This window comes from Pogoniulus pusillus, chromosome 1, assembly GCF_015220805.1.
Source record: "Pogoniulus pusillus isolate bPogPus1 chromosome 1, bPogPus1.pri, whole genome shotgun sequence".
Classification (NCBI taxonomy): Eukaryota; Metazoa; Chordata; class Aves; order Piciformes; family Lybiidae; genus Pogoniulus; species Pogoniulus pusillus.
Genome location: NC_087264.1, coordinates 50,688,623 through 50,704,986, shown reverse-complemented (window position 1 = coordinate 50,704,986; position 16,364 = coordinate 50,688,623). Strand labels below are relative to the sequence as shown.

General features: G+C 44.5%; 1 protein-coding gene across 6 annotated transcripts in view; it reads right to left on the bottom strand.

The window, feature by feature from the left end:
* Window positions 1-574: 574 nt before the first annotated feature.
* LRRC4C (leucine rich repeat containing 4C) overlaps window positions 575-16,364 on the bottom strand; it is an 802,274-nt gene continuing 786,484 nt past the window's right edge. For all 6 annotated transcript variants that reach the window (XM_064152050.1, XM_064152039.1, XM_064152069.1 and 3 more), the window contains one exon: window positions 575-2,577. In XM_064152050.1, the coding sequence (XP_064008120.1) occupies window positions 619-2,535 (1,917 nt within the window). In that variant the 5' untranslated portion in view covers window positions 2,536-2,577 and the 3' untranslated portion in view covers window positions 575-618. The remainder of the gene's footprint in view (window positions 2,578-16,364) is intronic.

Below are 16,364 nucleotides of genomic sequence, written 5' to 3'. Positions count from 1 at the left end.
ACACTCCCTTTTAAAGCTGCTCTTAGCATCCCGTTCATTGCTGAGTCACCGCCAGAAGGGCATGAGAAAGCAAAAGAAAAGTAAGAGAGACAAAGTAACAAAACAGAGTGACTCTCACCACTGGAATTCACCAGGAAAATCCCCAAAGTGTACCAATTCATACAAAATTCCCTAGACCAGTTCTCAGGAGGGAAATCTCCAATGAAACTTAGGGCAAATGGGAGTTAAGGGTAGGGGTTGGGGGTGGGGAGAGGAGACAAAAAAAAGGGGCAGGAGGAGGGTAAATGAGTGCAGCCAAAGCAGCAGGTTGGTGAGGAATACACAGCGTTTTTGTCTGCTTTAGATCACAATAGAATTTTTAATAAATAAATTTCTTTTTTTTTTTTTTTTTTTTTTTTCTTTGTAAAGACACTTTTTTTCCCCCCCCCTCTTTTTTTTTTTTTTGGCTTTTTTTTTGTTGTTTGTTTGTTCTGTTTCGTTTGAAACAGCAGGTTTTTCACCCCAGTCATTTGTGTCATTTGTTTTTTTTTTAGAAACCACCTGTCGTCAGCCCTCCCCCTCTCCCCACCACCCCCCCCACCCCACCCCTTCCCCACCCCTCATCATGTCATAAAGGGTTTAGATCTGAGTCTCTTGTACGTTGTCTTTCGAGTTCATTCGGATCAATAACGGTTCATGCACTGAACTGTGTATTGAATTTATTGTGTTAACTGTTGTTGTGTGGTTGAAAGGAGACTTGTAAGAGTTATAGTGGTTTAGGTGCTCATGCTCTATGGCTGGCATGGGCAAGTGACTCTCTAGGGGCGTGTCGCCCGTCAGCTCGTCATCCACGTTGATGATCTCCACAGTCCGCGTCGGAGCGTGGTGGCTCTGCCGGTGATGCTGCTTCCTCATCTTGTAGAAAATGACCAGCATCACAGCTGCCATCAGGGTGATAGCCACAAAACAACCGATGATGATTTTGGTAGTCTTCATCACCTCGTCTATTCCCGGGATGCCGTTGTTGGCGTCCGTCACGGGAATGGTGAACGTCTTTTCGGTCGCTCTTGTGCTCTGCGCAGTGAGTGAGGTGGTCATGTTCGTCGTCTCCCAGCTGGTAACCGGCGTGGGCCCAACGTGCTCTGTGGTCTGTGCCTCGTCCTGAGAAGGTTCCACAGTCTCTACTGTGACGGTCGAGAAGTAGGTGTACCCGGGGTTGTCCAGGGCAGTCACGTTCAGCGTGGCAGAAGCCGTGGTGTTGCCGACCGAGTTACTCACCATGCACGTGTACAAACCCGTGTCCTGCACAGTTACCTTGGTAAAGTTCAAGGTGCCGTCGCTCAGCACCGCGATCCGAACTCTGTAAGCCCCGTGGGTCATGACGGAGCCGTTGGGAGTGATCCAAGATACGGAGGTGAGGGAGGTGGAGGCCCGGCACTTCATCTCCGCCGCCATGCCTTCCGTCACGTTGAGGTCTGCCGGCGGCTCCACTATGACAGGAGCGTAGCACGTGAAGTAATTCAGGTCCAGCTCGCCGATGTACCTGCCTTTCAGACTGGGAGGCGTGTGGCAGCGGGCACAGCATGCAGTGTTGGAGGGTGCCTTGTCTTTGATCCACCAGCTGAGCCAAAGGATGTCGCAGTTGCAGTTCCAAGGGTTGTGATGCAGGTGGATCCTCTCCAGGCGGAGCGGCGTGAACAGGTCATGAGGCAGTAGCGTTAGGTTGTTGTGTGCCAGGTTGATCTCTACCAGCGACTGAAGGTTGTCGAAAGCGTTCCTTTCGATCACTTGAATCTGGGACTGTATCATCCACAGCTTCTGAAGATGCATTAACCCTTGGAAGGAACCCGGCCGGATGGCAGTCAGGTGGTTCCCGGACAGATCTAGCTCATCCAGTTTTACCAGCGGGGTGAGGTTAGGAATTTCTCGGAGGTTGCACATGGCAAGGTTCAAATACCTCAAGTTGGAGAGACCTTCAAAGGCACCTTCTGAGATGTACGAAAGCCTTTTCAATTCCCCTAGATCCAACCTCCGGAGAGAAGGGATCCTGTTAAAAGCATAAGAAGGGATGCTCTCGATGGGGTTGTTCCTCAACCACAGCTCCTTCAGTTTGGACAGGTATACAAAAGCCCCATTCGGGATGGTGGTCAGACGATTGTCAAAGAGTTCCAAAGTGTTGAGATTAGCCAGCCCATTGAAAGCCCCGATTTCAATTGTCCTGATGTGATTCCTGCTGAGCTGCAGGATCTCTAGGTGCCTCAGATGCTTGAAGCTGTTCACTTTGATGATCTGGATCTGGTTCTCATGGAGGTTGAGCAAGCGGGTGTTGGTGGAGATGCCGTCTGGCACGTCGCGCAGGTTTTTCCGCACGCAAATCACTTTGCTGAACTGGTTGCTGCAGGAGCAGACAGAAGGGCAAGTTTGAGCCCTCACTAGGCCAGCCACCACGAGAAGCTGAAGAGCCAACAGCACCACAAGCAGGGGGTCAAATAGGGCCCTGTTAAACCTAGGACCTATCATTATCTGCTGTGGATGTAAGGTCATCTTGTTCAACATTCATAATTTATTTGGTGTTGGTCCTTCTGGAGTTTGAATAGCCTGGAAGAAAGAAGAAGGGAGAAGGAGAACATTAAATTAAGGCCAAATAGTTAAGTGTACTAAGATGAAACAAAGACTTCTAAAGTCCTTTCAGTCAACTTTACCATTTCACAGACTCACAGAACGTCAAGGGTTGGAAGGAGCCTCCAAAGCTCAGCCACTCCAACCCCCCTGCCACAGCAGGAGCACCTAGAACAGATCATGCAGGAACACATCCAGGGGTGGTTTGAATATCTCCAGAGAGGGAGATTCCACAGCTCCCCTGGGCAGCCACTTCCAGGGTTCTGTCACCCTCACAGGGAAAAAAAATCCTCCTCATGTTTAAATTAAACTTCCTACTGTGTCCAGTTCTGGGCCTCTCAATTCAAGAAGGATGTTGAGGTGCTGGAACATGTCCAGAGAAGGGCAACAAAGCTGGTGAGGGGCCTGGAACACAAACCCTATGAGGAGAGGCTGAGGGAGCTGGACCTGTTTAGCCTGCAGAAGAGGAGGCTCAGGGGTGATCTTATTGCTGTCTACAACTACCTGAAGGGACATTGTAGCCAGGTGGGGGGTGGCCTCTTCTCCCAGACAACCAGCAATAGAACAAGGGGACACAGTCTCAAGTTGTGCCAGGGTAGGTCTAGGCTGGATATTAGGAAGAAGTTCTTCACAGAGAGAGTGATTGGCATTGGAATGGGCTGCCCAGGGAGGTGGTGGAGTCACCATCCCTGGAGGTGTTGAAGCAAAGCCTGGCTGAGGCACTTAGTGCCATGGTCTGGTTGACTGGCTAGGGCTGGGTGCTAGGTTGGACTGGATGAGCTTGGAGGCCTCTTCCAACCTGGTTGATTCTATGATTCTATGATTCTATGATTCTAGCCTCAGCTTCCACCACTGCCCCTTGTGCTGTCATTGGGCATCACCCAGCAGAGCCTGGCTCCAGCCTCTGCCCACTCACCCTGCACATCTTTATAAATCTTTATAAACTGACCCTTTATCTTTATATATATTGATGAGGTCACCTCTCAGTCTCCTCCTCTCCCAGTAGCACAGCCCCAACTCCCTCAGGCTCTCCTCATAACAGAGATGTTTTGTTCCCTTCAGCATCTTTGTGGCACTGCACTGGATTCTCTCGAGCAGTTCTCTGAGGTCCTTCTAGAACTGAGGGGCCCAGAACTGGACATATTGCATGGAAATCTACAGAGCCATAGAAATTGTGCTGCTTTCTCTCCTGTGCAGCTCTGCATTTCAGCTGTAATTGGCCATGAGATAACAGACAGACGCTTAACATCTCCTGCTCATTCCAGTGTGTAACACGTGTAGCCGGATGGCAGATAACAAGTTCAACTACAGCAGTTATCTAGAAAGAGATGTTCTGACTCAGCAGGGCGAGCTGAAAGAAGTGACAAGGGCCTCAAAAGGATGAAAATGAGCAAGGTAGGAATCATCAGAATATTCAGGTTGTTAACCTTCTCGACACATTGTGAGAGAAGACAACAAACTCTATGACGAGCAGGTGAAGGCTCCTGTTTCGTATGGGTGAAAATCTTCGTCTGTACAAATGTGATTCCTGCAGCACAGCTTAACCAGAAGTAATATATCAATAGCTGAGGGCTGGAGGTCAGGAAGGCAGGGAGAGACACAGCCTCTGCTCACTTGTGCCGTGCCACAGGACAAGGGATGGAAACTGCAGCACAGGAAGCTGCAGCTCAAGATGAGGAAGAACTTCTTTGCTGTAAGGGTGAGAGAGCAGTGGCACAGGCTGCCCAGAGAGGCTGTGGAGTCTCCTTGTCTGCAGCCTTTGCAGCCCTGTCTGGATGTGTTCCTGTGCCACCTGCACTGGATTCTCTGGTCCTGTTCTGGCAGCAGGGTTGGACTGGAAGTTCTCCAGAGGTCCCTTCCAAGCCCTAACATCCTCAGATCCTGTGAGCATGTAAAGCCCTTAATATTGTATCACAGAATCAGAATGACAGAAAATATCTGGTTGGAAGAGACCTCCAAGCTCATCCAGTCCAACCTTTGACCCAGTTTAGGGTTAATCCTAAACCATGTCCCTAAAGTGACAGCTCCAGAGGCTGCTTAAATACCTCCAGGGATGGTGACTCCAGCACAGCCCTGGGCAAACCATTCCAACTTTTGAGAACCCTCTCTGGGAAGAAATATTTCCTAGCTTTTCCTGTGTCATGCAAATGTCAGGTTTTGAAGAGGCAAATCTCATCTATTTCAAGTAAAAATAAGCAAACAAACAAACAAAAAAAAATCCCCAACCAACCTAATAAACCACAAAAGGAACATCCTGAGCATCAATTCCTCCCTCCACTAAAACAGCAACATCCAAGCTCATATTTCCTCCTCCACTCGCTTGGCACCAAGCAGCACAGAACACTCATTAGTAGACGTGTGCTGAACACAGATATAAATTTAAATGCTGGGGAAAAAAAACCCTCACAGCAGCTTCAAGGCTTCCCCAGGGGAGGTTCAGGCTGGATGCTAGGAAATATTTCTTCCCAGAGAGGGTTCTCAGACACTGGAATGGTCTTACCAGGGCAGTGCTGGAGTCATCATCCCTGGAGGCATTTAAGCAGCCTGTGGAGCTGGTGCTTAGGGACATGGTTTAGTATTGGCCCTTCAGTGTTGGATGAGCTTGGAGATGTCTTTCAACTGGATGTTATCTGTGATAAAAGGGCTTGGAGAATAAGTATGATGAGGAGCTGGGGTTGGTTAGTGTGAGGAAATGGAGGCCGAGGGGAGACCTCATTGCTGTCTACAACTACGTGGAGGGACATTGTGGAGAGGCTGCTGCTGGGCTCTTCTCACAGGTAACTGGAGACACAACAAGAGGGAATGGCCTCAGGCTGAGGCTTGGGAGGTTTAGATTGGACATTAGGAAAAAGTTTTCCATGGAGAGAGTGGTCAGGGACTGGAATGAGCTGCCCAGGGAGGTGGTGAAGTCACCCACCGTGGATGTGTTTAATGTGGTTTGGATGTGGTGCTTATGGCTTAAGGTGAATCTTGTAGTTCTGGGTTGGATTGGTGATGCTGAGGGGCTTTGCCAGCCTAGGTGTTTCTGTGATTCTGTGACTCATTTAGACCTCTAGGGGAAAAAAAAATGCAACAAACCCAACCCTACAGCTCTTCTTGTACGGTGAAGGGGTAAGACCTTTCCACTGCAAATGATCATTATGATTCTCAGACCTTCAGCAGTGATTAATATGGAGTCGTTTTGCAAGCCCCCCTCGCCCTCCCGCCCCTCAGCTGCTCTTCAATCTGCTGCTCAGTGCAAGGTCTCTGTGGTAGAGATGAATGAAATTCACTCCAAATCAGTCAAAAAGTGAAGGCTTTTAAATGACACGCTTCTAGTATATTTATAACCTCCAGCACCCAGATGCATAATGCATCTGCTCAGGAAAAAATAATCATGTAAGGCACGAGAGCTCCACTCCAGGCTCCAAAGAATTTCATTCTGCTTCAGGGAAATAAATAAATAAATGAAACAAAACCAAACAGAACAAAACAAAAAAGGGAAAAAGAAATACAATTAAAAGGAAAGGGGAAAAAAAAAAAGACAGGAAAAAAAAAAGAGAAAAAGAAGAAAGAAAATAAGAAAAAAAAAATAGGTTGGACTGGATGAGCTTGGAGGTCTCTTCCAACCTGGTTGATTCTGTGATTCTATAGGAAAGAAAAAAAAAAAAAAATAATAAGAAAAATAAAAATAATAAGAAAAAAGAAGAAGAAAAAGAAAAAATAAAAAAGGGAAAAAAGAAGAAAAAGTGGAAGAAAAGGAAAATGAGAAAAAAGAAAATGAAAGAAAAGGGAAAAGAGAAAAAGGAAAAGAAGAAACAAAAGGGAAAAGATAAAAAGGAAAAGGAAAAGGAAAAGAAAAAGAAAAAGAAAAGGAAAAAGGAAAAGGAAAAAGAGAAAAAAGAAAATGAAGAAAGAAAAGGGAAAAGAGAAAAAGGAAAAGGAAAAGAAGAAATAAAAGGGAAAAGAGAAAATGGAAAAGAAAAAGAGAAAAGGAAAAAGGAAAAAGAGAAAAAAGAAAATTAAAGAAAAGGGAAAAGAGAAAAAGGAAAATAAAAAGAGAAAAGGAAAAGGAAAAAGAGAAAAAAGAAAATGAAAAGAAGAAAGAAAAGGAAAAAGAAAAAGGGAAAGGAAAAGTAAAAGAGAAAGAAAAGGAAAATGAAAGAGAAAGAAAAGGAAAAGGAAAAGAAGAAAGGAAAGGGAAAAGAGAAAAAGGAAAGGAAAAAGAGAAAAAGGAAAAGGAAAAGAAAAGGAAAAGGAAAGAGAAAGAAAAGGAAAAGGAAAAGAAGAAAGGAAAGGGAAAAGAGAAAAAGGAAAAGTAAAAAAGAAAGAAAAGGAAAAAGAGAAAAAGGAAAAGTAAAAGAGAAAGAAAAGGAAAAAGAGAAAAAGGAAAAGGAAAAGAGAAAGAAAAGGAATAAGAAAAAGGAAAGTGAAAAGAGAAAGAAAAGGAAAAAGGAAAAGGAAAAGAAGAAAGTTAAGGGAAAAGAAAAAAAGGAAAAGAGAAAGAAAAGGAAAAAGAGAAAAAGGAAAAGAAAAAAGCTATCATAAAAACTATAAAAGACAAAATAAAATGGATAAAAATAAAACTAAAATAGGTAAAATGAAACACAATAAAGTAATAAAATAAGATACATTTATTAAATGCAAATCAAATAAATGAGAAAGAACAGGTAAAGTTAAAATAAAAAATCAATGAAATAAAATAACAAATAAGACTCAGGCACGAAAATTATAAAAAATAAAAAAAATATTAAAAAAATAAAACCAGTGAAATAAAATAGAAATGAAAAATGAAAAGGAGGTTAAATAAATAGAACTAAACTAAATTAAGAATAGCATGAAGAAAATAAAATATAAAAATTATGAATTTATTATTCTTAGGTATTTATAGAATCACAGAATCAAGCAGGTTGGAAGAGACCTCCAAGCTCATCCCGTCCAACCTAGCACCCAGCCCTGGCCAATCAACCAGACTTATATTATTCTTTATTCTTTATGATTTATTACATTCTTATGAAGAAAATCTATAAAACTAAATAGAGAAAAAAAGAAATAAAGAAAACCAATTAAAATATAAAAACTAAAAAAGAAAAGAGAGAGAGAAAATGAAACAAATATTTAATTAAAAAGTGTGGTAAAAAAGAAAATCAATTAAAAGAAATTAAAATGAAATGAAATAACATAAAATCAATTAAAATAAGGTAAAATGAAATGAAATAAAATAAAATTATATCAAATGAAATAAAATGAATTCAAATAAAGTAAAATAGAATGAAATAAAATGAAGTAAAATAAATTAAATAAAATAATATAAAATGAGATAAAGTAAATGAAATAAAATAAAATAATATAAAATGAAATAAAATAAAGTAAAATAAATTGAAATAAATTAAATTAAAATTAAATTAAATAAAATAAAGTAAAATAAATTAAAATAAAATTAAATAAAACAGAATAAAGTAATATAAATTAAAATAAAGTGAAATAAAATAAAGTAATATAAATGAAATGAAATAAAATGAAATAAAATAAAATAAAATAGAATAAAATGAAATAAAGTAAAATAAAATGAAATAAAATAAAATGAAATAAAATAACATAAAAGAAATTAAAATAAAAGGAAATAAAATGAAATAAAGTAAAATACAATGAAATAAAATTAAAATAAAAGGAAATAAAATAATGTAAAAGAAATTAAAATAAAATGAAATAAAGTAATATAAATTAAAATAAAGTGAAATAAAATAATGTAAATGAAATGAAATAAAATAAAATAAAATAGAATAAAATGAAATAAAATGAAATAAAATAAAGTAAAATAAATAAAATAAAATAAAGTAAAATAAATAAAATAAAATCAAAATAATATAAAATGAAATAAAATAAAATAAAATGAAATAAAATAGAATGAAATAAATAAAATAAATAAAATAAAGTAAAATAAAATGAAATAAAATAGAATGAAATAAAGTAAAATAAATGAAATAAAATAAATTAAATTAAAATAAAATGAAATAAAATAAAGTAAAATAAAACGAAATAAAATAAATTAAAATGAAATTAAATAAATTAAATTAAAATAAAATGAAATAAAATAAAGTAATATAAATTAAATGAAAGAAAATGAAATAAAGTAAAATAAAATAAAATAAAATGAAATAAAATGAAGTAATATAAATTAAAATGAAGTGAAATAAAATAAAGTAATGTAAATTAAATGAAATAAAGTGAAATAAATATTGTAAATTAAATGAAATAAAATGAAATAAAATAAAATGAAATAAAATAAAATAGAATAAAATAAAATAATATAAAATTAAATAAAGTAAAATAAAATGAAATAAAGTAAAATAAAATGAAATTTAAAAAAAATAAAGTAATAAAACGAAATAAAATGAAGTAAAATAAAATAAGCAAAACAAAACAAAAGACTTAAAAGTAGAAAGCACAGGCAAAATAAAATCAAATGAAACAACACAAAATAAAGTTGGATTAAATTAAAAAGTAAAGTAAGAAGTTCCAGAACAAGAGGACACAGCCTCAGGCTGCACCAGGGGAGATTTAGGCTGGAGGTGAGGAGAAAGTTCTTCCCTGAGAGAGTCATTGGACACTGGAATGGGCTGCCCGGGGAGGTGGTGGAGTCGCCGTCCCTGGAGCTGTTCAAGGCAGGACTGGACGTGGCACTTGGTGCCATGGTCTGGCCTTGAGCTCTGTGCTAAAGGGTTGGACTTGATGATCTGTGAGGTCTCTTCCAACCCTGATGATACTGTGTGTGTGAAAAGCAGTAATTGTTCTGTGTCCACACAGCATTTAGCTTTACGAAGCAGTTCTGTTTTCCCTTTTACCCTTCCACATGACGTGTTCAGCCAAGGTGCAGTTGAGACCTCATTTGGGCATCCTCTTCACACCTTGTTGGAACGGTTCAGAGCTTCCAAGCGTTTGCGTCTCCCTCTTAATAATTTACAGCAGCGAGAGGCAACAGAATGGTCTGGAGCCCGTGGCTGGGAATTGGGCAGCCTGAGCTGTGCCATTTCTAAAGCATCCTCCTGCTGCTGAAAGATCGATGGAACCAATGCGGTTCGCATCCTTGAGCCAGCCGCGCAGCTGCGCTCCCCGCGCCCTACACTTCTGCCACAGGACTCTGGAGACCCACAGAATCTTAGGGTCAGGGAATGCTTTAGGTTGGAAGTGACCTCAAAGATCACCCAGTTCCACTTCACTGCCATAGGCTGGGACACCTTCCACTAGAACAGGCTGCCCAAGGCCTCATCCAGCCTGGCCTTGAACACCTCCAGGGAGGGAGCAGCCACAGCCTCCCTGGGCAACCTGTGCCAGTGTCTCACCACCCTCACTGCAAACAGCTTCTTCCTAACAGCCACTTTCTATCTCCTCTCTGACACTTTAAACCCATTCCTCCTCATCCTCTCATTACAGGACCTTGTCAATAGTCCTTTGAACAAGAGGACACAGTCTCAAGTTGTGCCAGGGTAGGTATAGGCTGGATATTAGGAAGAAGTTCTTCACAGAGAGAGTGATTGGCATTGGAATGGGCTGCCCAGGGAGGTGGTGGAGGCACCGTCCCTGGGGGTCTTCAAGCAAAGCCTGGCTGAGGCACTTAGTGCCATGGTCTGGTTGATTGGATGGGGCTGGGTGCTAGGTTGGACTGGACGATCTTGGAGGTCTCTTCCAACCTGGTTGATTCTATGATTCCTGTAGGCCCCTTCAGATCCTAGAAGGCCACTCCAAGGTCTCCTTCTCAGCCTGTCCTCATAGCAGAGCTGCTGCAGCCCTTTGAGGATCTCTGTGGCCTCCTGTGGACTAGCTCTGACAGTTCCATGTCCTCCTTGTGTTGGGGGCTCCAGAACTGCACCCAGTGACTATTGTGTTGCAAGGTACTGATCCCTCCCCTCCACCCTCACCCTCTGCCAACAAATGTACATGGGCTTCATGGGAGAATTGTAGAATGGTAGGGGTTGGAAAGCACCTCCAACGATCATCAAATCCAATCTCCCTGCCAATGCAGGATGGTACAGGAACGGATCCAGAAAGGTCTTCAAAGTCTCCAGAGGAGGAGACTCCACAACCTCTCTGGGCAGCCTGCTCCAGGGCTCCAGCACCCTTCCAGCAAAGAAATTCATCCTCATGTTCAAATGTAAGCTTCTGGGTTCCAGTTTGCACCTGCCGCCCTTTGTCCTGTCTCTGGCCACCACTGAGAAGAGCCCAGCCCCAACCTCATGACCTCCACCTTTTAGCTGTTGATGAGCACTGAGAAGATCCACTCTCAGTCTCTTCATCTCCATGCTCAAGAGCTGCCTGGAGAAGCCCTTGGAGGTATCAAGTGATGAAGAATTCCACATTAGCTGGCAGTGTGCACTTGCAGCCCAGAAGGCTGAATCCAAAGCAGTGTGACCAGCAGGACCAGGCACTTCATTCTGTCCCTCTGCTCTGTTGAGACTCCACCTGGAGCACTGTGTCCAGTTCTGGTGACCCAGCACAAGAAGGACATGGACCAGCTGGAGAGGATCTAGAGGAGGCCTTGAAGATTAACAGAGGGCCAGAGCACAGGCTGCAAGAGTTGAAACTACTCACCCTGGAGAAGAGAAGGCTCCAGGCAGCCTGGCCTCTGAGAAGAGCCTGGCCCTTTATTGCCAGCCACTCTCCAGCCACTTGATCAGGCTGCACTGAAGGGCTGCCTGCCTCTCCCTCATTGGCCTCCACTGGTTAGCTGAAAACAACCCCCAAACAGTTGCTGGGCTCTGAAGCCCCCCAGGTATTTAGGTGCTATTGGAATGGCTCTCTCAGGTGCTGCAGCACTGAAAAGGGACAACTGGATTTTGCAGAATGGAGGAAAGGTGCAGAGCTGTAAAGCAGCCTGGTTAAGAAGAGCAGACACCAAAGCAGGGGCCAGGCCTGTAACCAATCTGTGTTAGCTCAGCTCAGTGGTTTTGCACAGTGGTTATTCTAATGCTCTGTTAAGAACAGGGCATGTGTTCACGGGTGGCAAAGACACTCAACAGAGAACAAGAAGGGTGTCACAGCATCACTTTGCTTGGGAGAGACCTTTTAAGATCATTCAGCCTACTGTTAACCAAGCACTACCAGGTCACCACTAAACTGTGGCACTCAACACCACACCTGTAAGGCTTTTCAGTCCCTGCAGGGATGGGGACTCCACCACTGCCCTGGGAAGCCTGTTCCAGGGCTTGACAACCTGACATTGTTCCTCATGTCCAAACTAAACCTTCCCTGCCTCAACTCAAGGCCGTTTCCTCTTCTTCTGTCACTTACAACTAGGGAGAAGAGACCACCTTGCTCCAACTTCATTCCTGTGAGCTGCAGAGAGCAATGAGGTCTCCCCTGAGCTTCTTCTTCTCCAGACTAAACACTCCCAGCTCCCTCAGCTGCTCCCCCGAGTCCTGTTCTCCAGTGTTCTCTCTGAGCAGGAGAATTTGAAAGACCTGGGGATGTCTAGCCTGGAGGTAAGCAGCCCAAGAGGGGATCTGATCGATGCTGATCAACAGCTAAATGGTGGAGATCTTGAGTATTGGGATGGGCTCTTCCAAGGTGGCCAATGATGGACAAGGTGTAAAAGTCAGAAGCCAGCAGGCTTCACTTGTACTTAAGTGAGCTAAAATTTCTGTACTTTGGGAGGACCAGAGCCCTGTAACAAGCTGTCCAGAGAGATTGTGTAGTCTCCTTCTCTGGAGAGATGACAAACACACCTTGACATTGTCATCCTGGGTTGGACTTGATCTCCAGAGGTCCCTCCCAACCTCTGCCATTCTCTGCTTCTGGGATTATTCTTGGGTAATACAGGAATTAAAATGCAGGATTTAGCATAAGGCTGCACAAACAGGGCTTAGAGCTGCTAATGCAGAGGGGAGCTGATGTCTTGTATCAGTGCTATAGAGAGCAGGATTGAGGGCACCACCAAGGGGATACAGTCTCAAGTTGTGGCAGGGGAAGTACAGGCTGGATGTTAGGAGGAAGTTCTTCCAAGAGAGAGTGATTGGCATTGGAATGAGCTGCCCAGGGAGGTAGTGGAGTCTCTGTCCCTGGAGGTGTTCAAGCAAAGCCTGGATGAGGCACTTAGTGCCATGGTCTGGTTGATTGGCTAGGGCTGGGTGCTAGGTTGGACTGGCTGAGCTTGGAGGTCTCTTCCAACCTGGCTGATTCTATGATCAGCAAGTTTGCAGGTGACACCAAGCTGAATGGTGCTGTAAATATGCCAGAGGGACAGGATGGCATCCAGAGGGATGTGCACAGGCTGGAGAGGTGGGCCCAAGTGAGCCTCTTGAGGTTCAACAAGAGCAAACACAGAGATCTGCAGCTGGGCTGGAACAATCCTCATTGTCAATACAGGCTGAAGAAGAGGTGATAGAAAGCAGCCCTGAAGAAAAGGACTTGGGGATGCTGAGGGAGGAGAAGCTGGACAGGAACAGGCAGTGTGAGACTGCACAGAGGCCAGTGGCTGCCTGGGCTGCATCCAAAGCAGCATGGCCAGAGACGGAGAGAGGCAATCCTGCCCCTCTCCTCTGCTCTGCTCTGCTCTGCTCTGCTCTGCTCTGCTGAGACCTCACCTTCAGTGCTGCATCCAGCTCTGGAGTCCTCAACACAGGAAGGACATGGACCTGATGGAGCAGGTCCAGAGGAGGCCACAAAAAATGATAAAGGAGTTGGGGCAACTCTGCTATGCCAACAGGCTGAGGGAGCTGGGGTGTGCAGCCTGGAAAAGAGAAGGCTCCAGGCAGACCTAAGAGCAGCCTGCCAGGACCTGAAGGGGCTACAAGAAGGCTGCAAAGAACCCTGTTTGCAAAGGCCTGCAGGGACAGGATGAGGCCAATGGCTTCAAAATAGAGCAGAGCAGATTGAGATTGGATGTGAGGAACAAGTTCTGCACCAGGAGGGTGCTGGAACACTGCAACAGGTTGCCCAGGGAGATAGTTGTGGGCCTATTCCTGGATATTTCAAGGTGAGGCTCATCAGGGTCTTGGGCAACCTGATCTAGGTGAGGATGTCCCTGCTGAGTGCAGAGGGGATTGGACTGGCTGAGCTTTTGTGGTCCCTTCCAACCTAGACCATTCCATGACTTTGTGATTCAACTGATGACCATCAAATTGTATGCACGGTCCTCACTTCCACACAGCCTGAACTTTGTGTGAGGCTAAGGTAGTGCAGTGAGATTCCCAGTGCTGCTGGGAACGTGCTGGGAAGGTTCCTTCTTTTGCATTGGTGCTTTTCCACAGCTCAGAGTTTAGAGTGTTGAGGAAGTCTCAGCAGAGTCATTTCACATCAGGGTAATTTGAAATCAGAAATATCCTGGAAATGCTCAGGAAAAGAAATAAAAACTACAATTCAGCCAGCACAAAACCCACTGTGGAAAATCTAACTGAAAGCCTTGAAGAACATTAGGGAAATATTCTTATGGGCTTTACATAAAGATCCATCTGGAACCCTGTCCTAGGGTGATTTGCTATTCAGTGTCTGCCTCTTAAGCTGGAGGCAGAGGAAGTTTGAACTTTATAAAGCCACACACACAAAACCCAGACCAGCAACCAGCTTCTCTGTCAACATTTTTTTGTCTTCTGAGTGATTTTCTCTCATTTTTCTTTTTTAACTCTCCCCTCATTCTCCCTTCTACCAAAACATCAACTCTATGGTCAATCCAATGCCACCAGTGCCCTCTGCTGTAGACATCTAAAATGTGGTTTTAGATGCTAAGAATGTTCATTACTGCACAGTGCAGTTCCTCAGACAGCCTATGGTTAATAAATGTGATTCCAAACAGGATCTTCAATGGGGTGGTAGAGTACTGGTACAGGCTGCCCCAAGAGGTGATGGAGTTTTCTCTTCTGGAGGCATTCAGAGCCCACCTGGATGCAGTCCTATGCAGCCTTCTTTCACAGAAGCATCACAGGACTTCAGAGGTTGGAAAGGACCTCCAGAGATCATTGAGTCCAATCTCCCTGCCAAGGCAGAATCAGCTTTAACAGGATGGTGGGCAAGCTGCTGTGGGTGCTTTAAGCTGGGGAGTTAGACTAGATGACCTCCAGAGTTCCCTTCCAACCCCTATCAATCTGCTAAAGGAGATTCACCCAATTCAGGCAATATAGAATCGCATTGTCCAGGTGGGTTTGGAATCTCTCCAGAGGAGGAGACGCCACAACCTCTCTGAGCAGCCTGCTCCAGGGCTCCAGCAACCTCACAGCAAAGAAATTCATCCTCATGTTCAAATGTAAGCTTCTGGGTTCCAGTTTGCACCTGCTACCCCTTGTCCTGTCTCTGGCCACCACTGAGAAGAGCCCAGCCCCAACCTCATGACCTCCACCTTTCAGATGTTGATGAGCACTGAGAAGCTCCACTCTCAGACTCCTTGTCTCCAGGCTCAAGAGCTGCCTGGAGAAGCCCTTGGGGGTATCAGGTGATGAAGAATCCCACGTGAGCTGGTAGTGTGCACTTGCAGCCCAGAAGGCCACGTGGGCTGCATCCACAGCAGAGTAACCAGTAGGACCAGGGACTTCACTGTGGCCCTCTGCTCTGCTGAGACCCCAACCTGGAGCACCATGTCCAGGTCTGGTGACCCAGCACAAGAACATGGACCTGCTGCAGAGGATCTAGAGGAGGTCATGATGACTAGAGGAGGATGATGACTGGAGCACAGGCTGCAAGAATTCGTTGTGGAGAGGTGTCCAGGGAGAGAGACCTGCTCCAGGGAGCAGCCTTCCTGTACCTGAAGGGGGCTGCAGGAGAGCTGGGGATGGACTATTGACAAGGGCTTGTAGTGGTAGGATATGGGGCAGTGGCTTTGATCTGGAAGAGGAGAGACTGGAGATTAGGAAGAAGCTGTTTGCAGTGAGGGTGGGGAGACACTGGCACAGGCTGCCCAGAGAGGTTATGGATGCTCCCTCCCTGGAAGTGTTCAAGGCCAGGTTGGATAGGGCCTTGAGCAGCCTGGGCTAGCAGGAGATATCCTTGCCCATGGTGCAGGAGTTGGAACTGGATGATCTCTAAGGTCCCTTCCAACCCAAACCATTCTGTGATCCTTTGATTCTGTGATTCCCAAAGAGCTGCTTAATGAGCTATGACAGGTGGGAAGGATATTTTTCTGAGCTCCAGTGACCCTTTGCTGGATCACTGACTGTTTAGTTGCCGCTGGCAACTCGTCCTGAGCTTTCTGTCTGGTCTCTGGGTCTGTGAATAACTGTCTCAGCAGCAGAGCAGAGCAGAGCAAAGGCCATGGCTTTATCTCAATATATGGTTTCTGATCTAAGGCACTTCAGCTGGTGCTGTACATCTGTCACCAACAAAAAAATGGGATGCTCTATGTCAGCACATTGAAAATACAGACAGGATTTATCAGACATCAGGTGATTAAGCTATGGCAGTAAAATTAAATCATCACAAGTACATCTCTGCCACAGCACAGCTACATCACCACAACTCCCCCTCAGCCATGTGCCAGATAATTTGGGGATGAGGAGCACTCAGAGCAGCTCTCACAACTGCACTTGGGCTTGAGGCACGCGTGGGTGCTTTGGGCAAACGCACCTTTGCTTCCCTGGCTGCGGCACAGCTCTGCCTGCTGCACGGCACAGCCTCTGAGAGGGGTTTTTGAGAGGGCAGAAACAGAAACCCAAGCCTTTTGCAGTGATGGCTGTCTTTAGTGAGCAAGCCACTGTCCAGCTGCCCTCTTCCAGGGTTCCCAGCCCTTTTGGTGAAGGAGATAATCCTTTTATCATAGAATGGTTTAGGTTGGAAGGGGCCTCAAAGCTCAGCCAGTTCCAAAC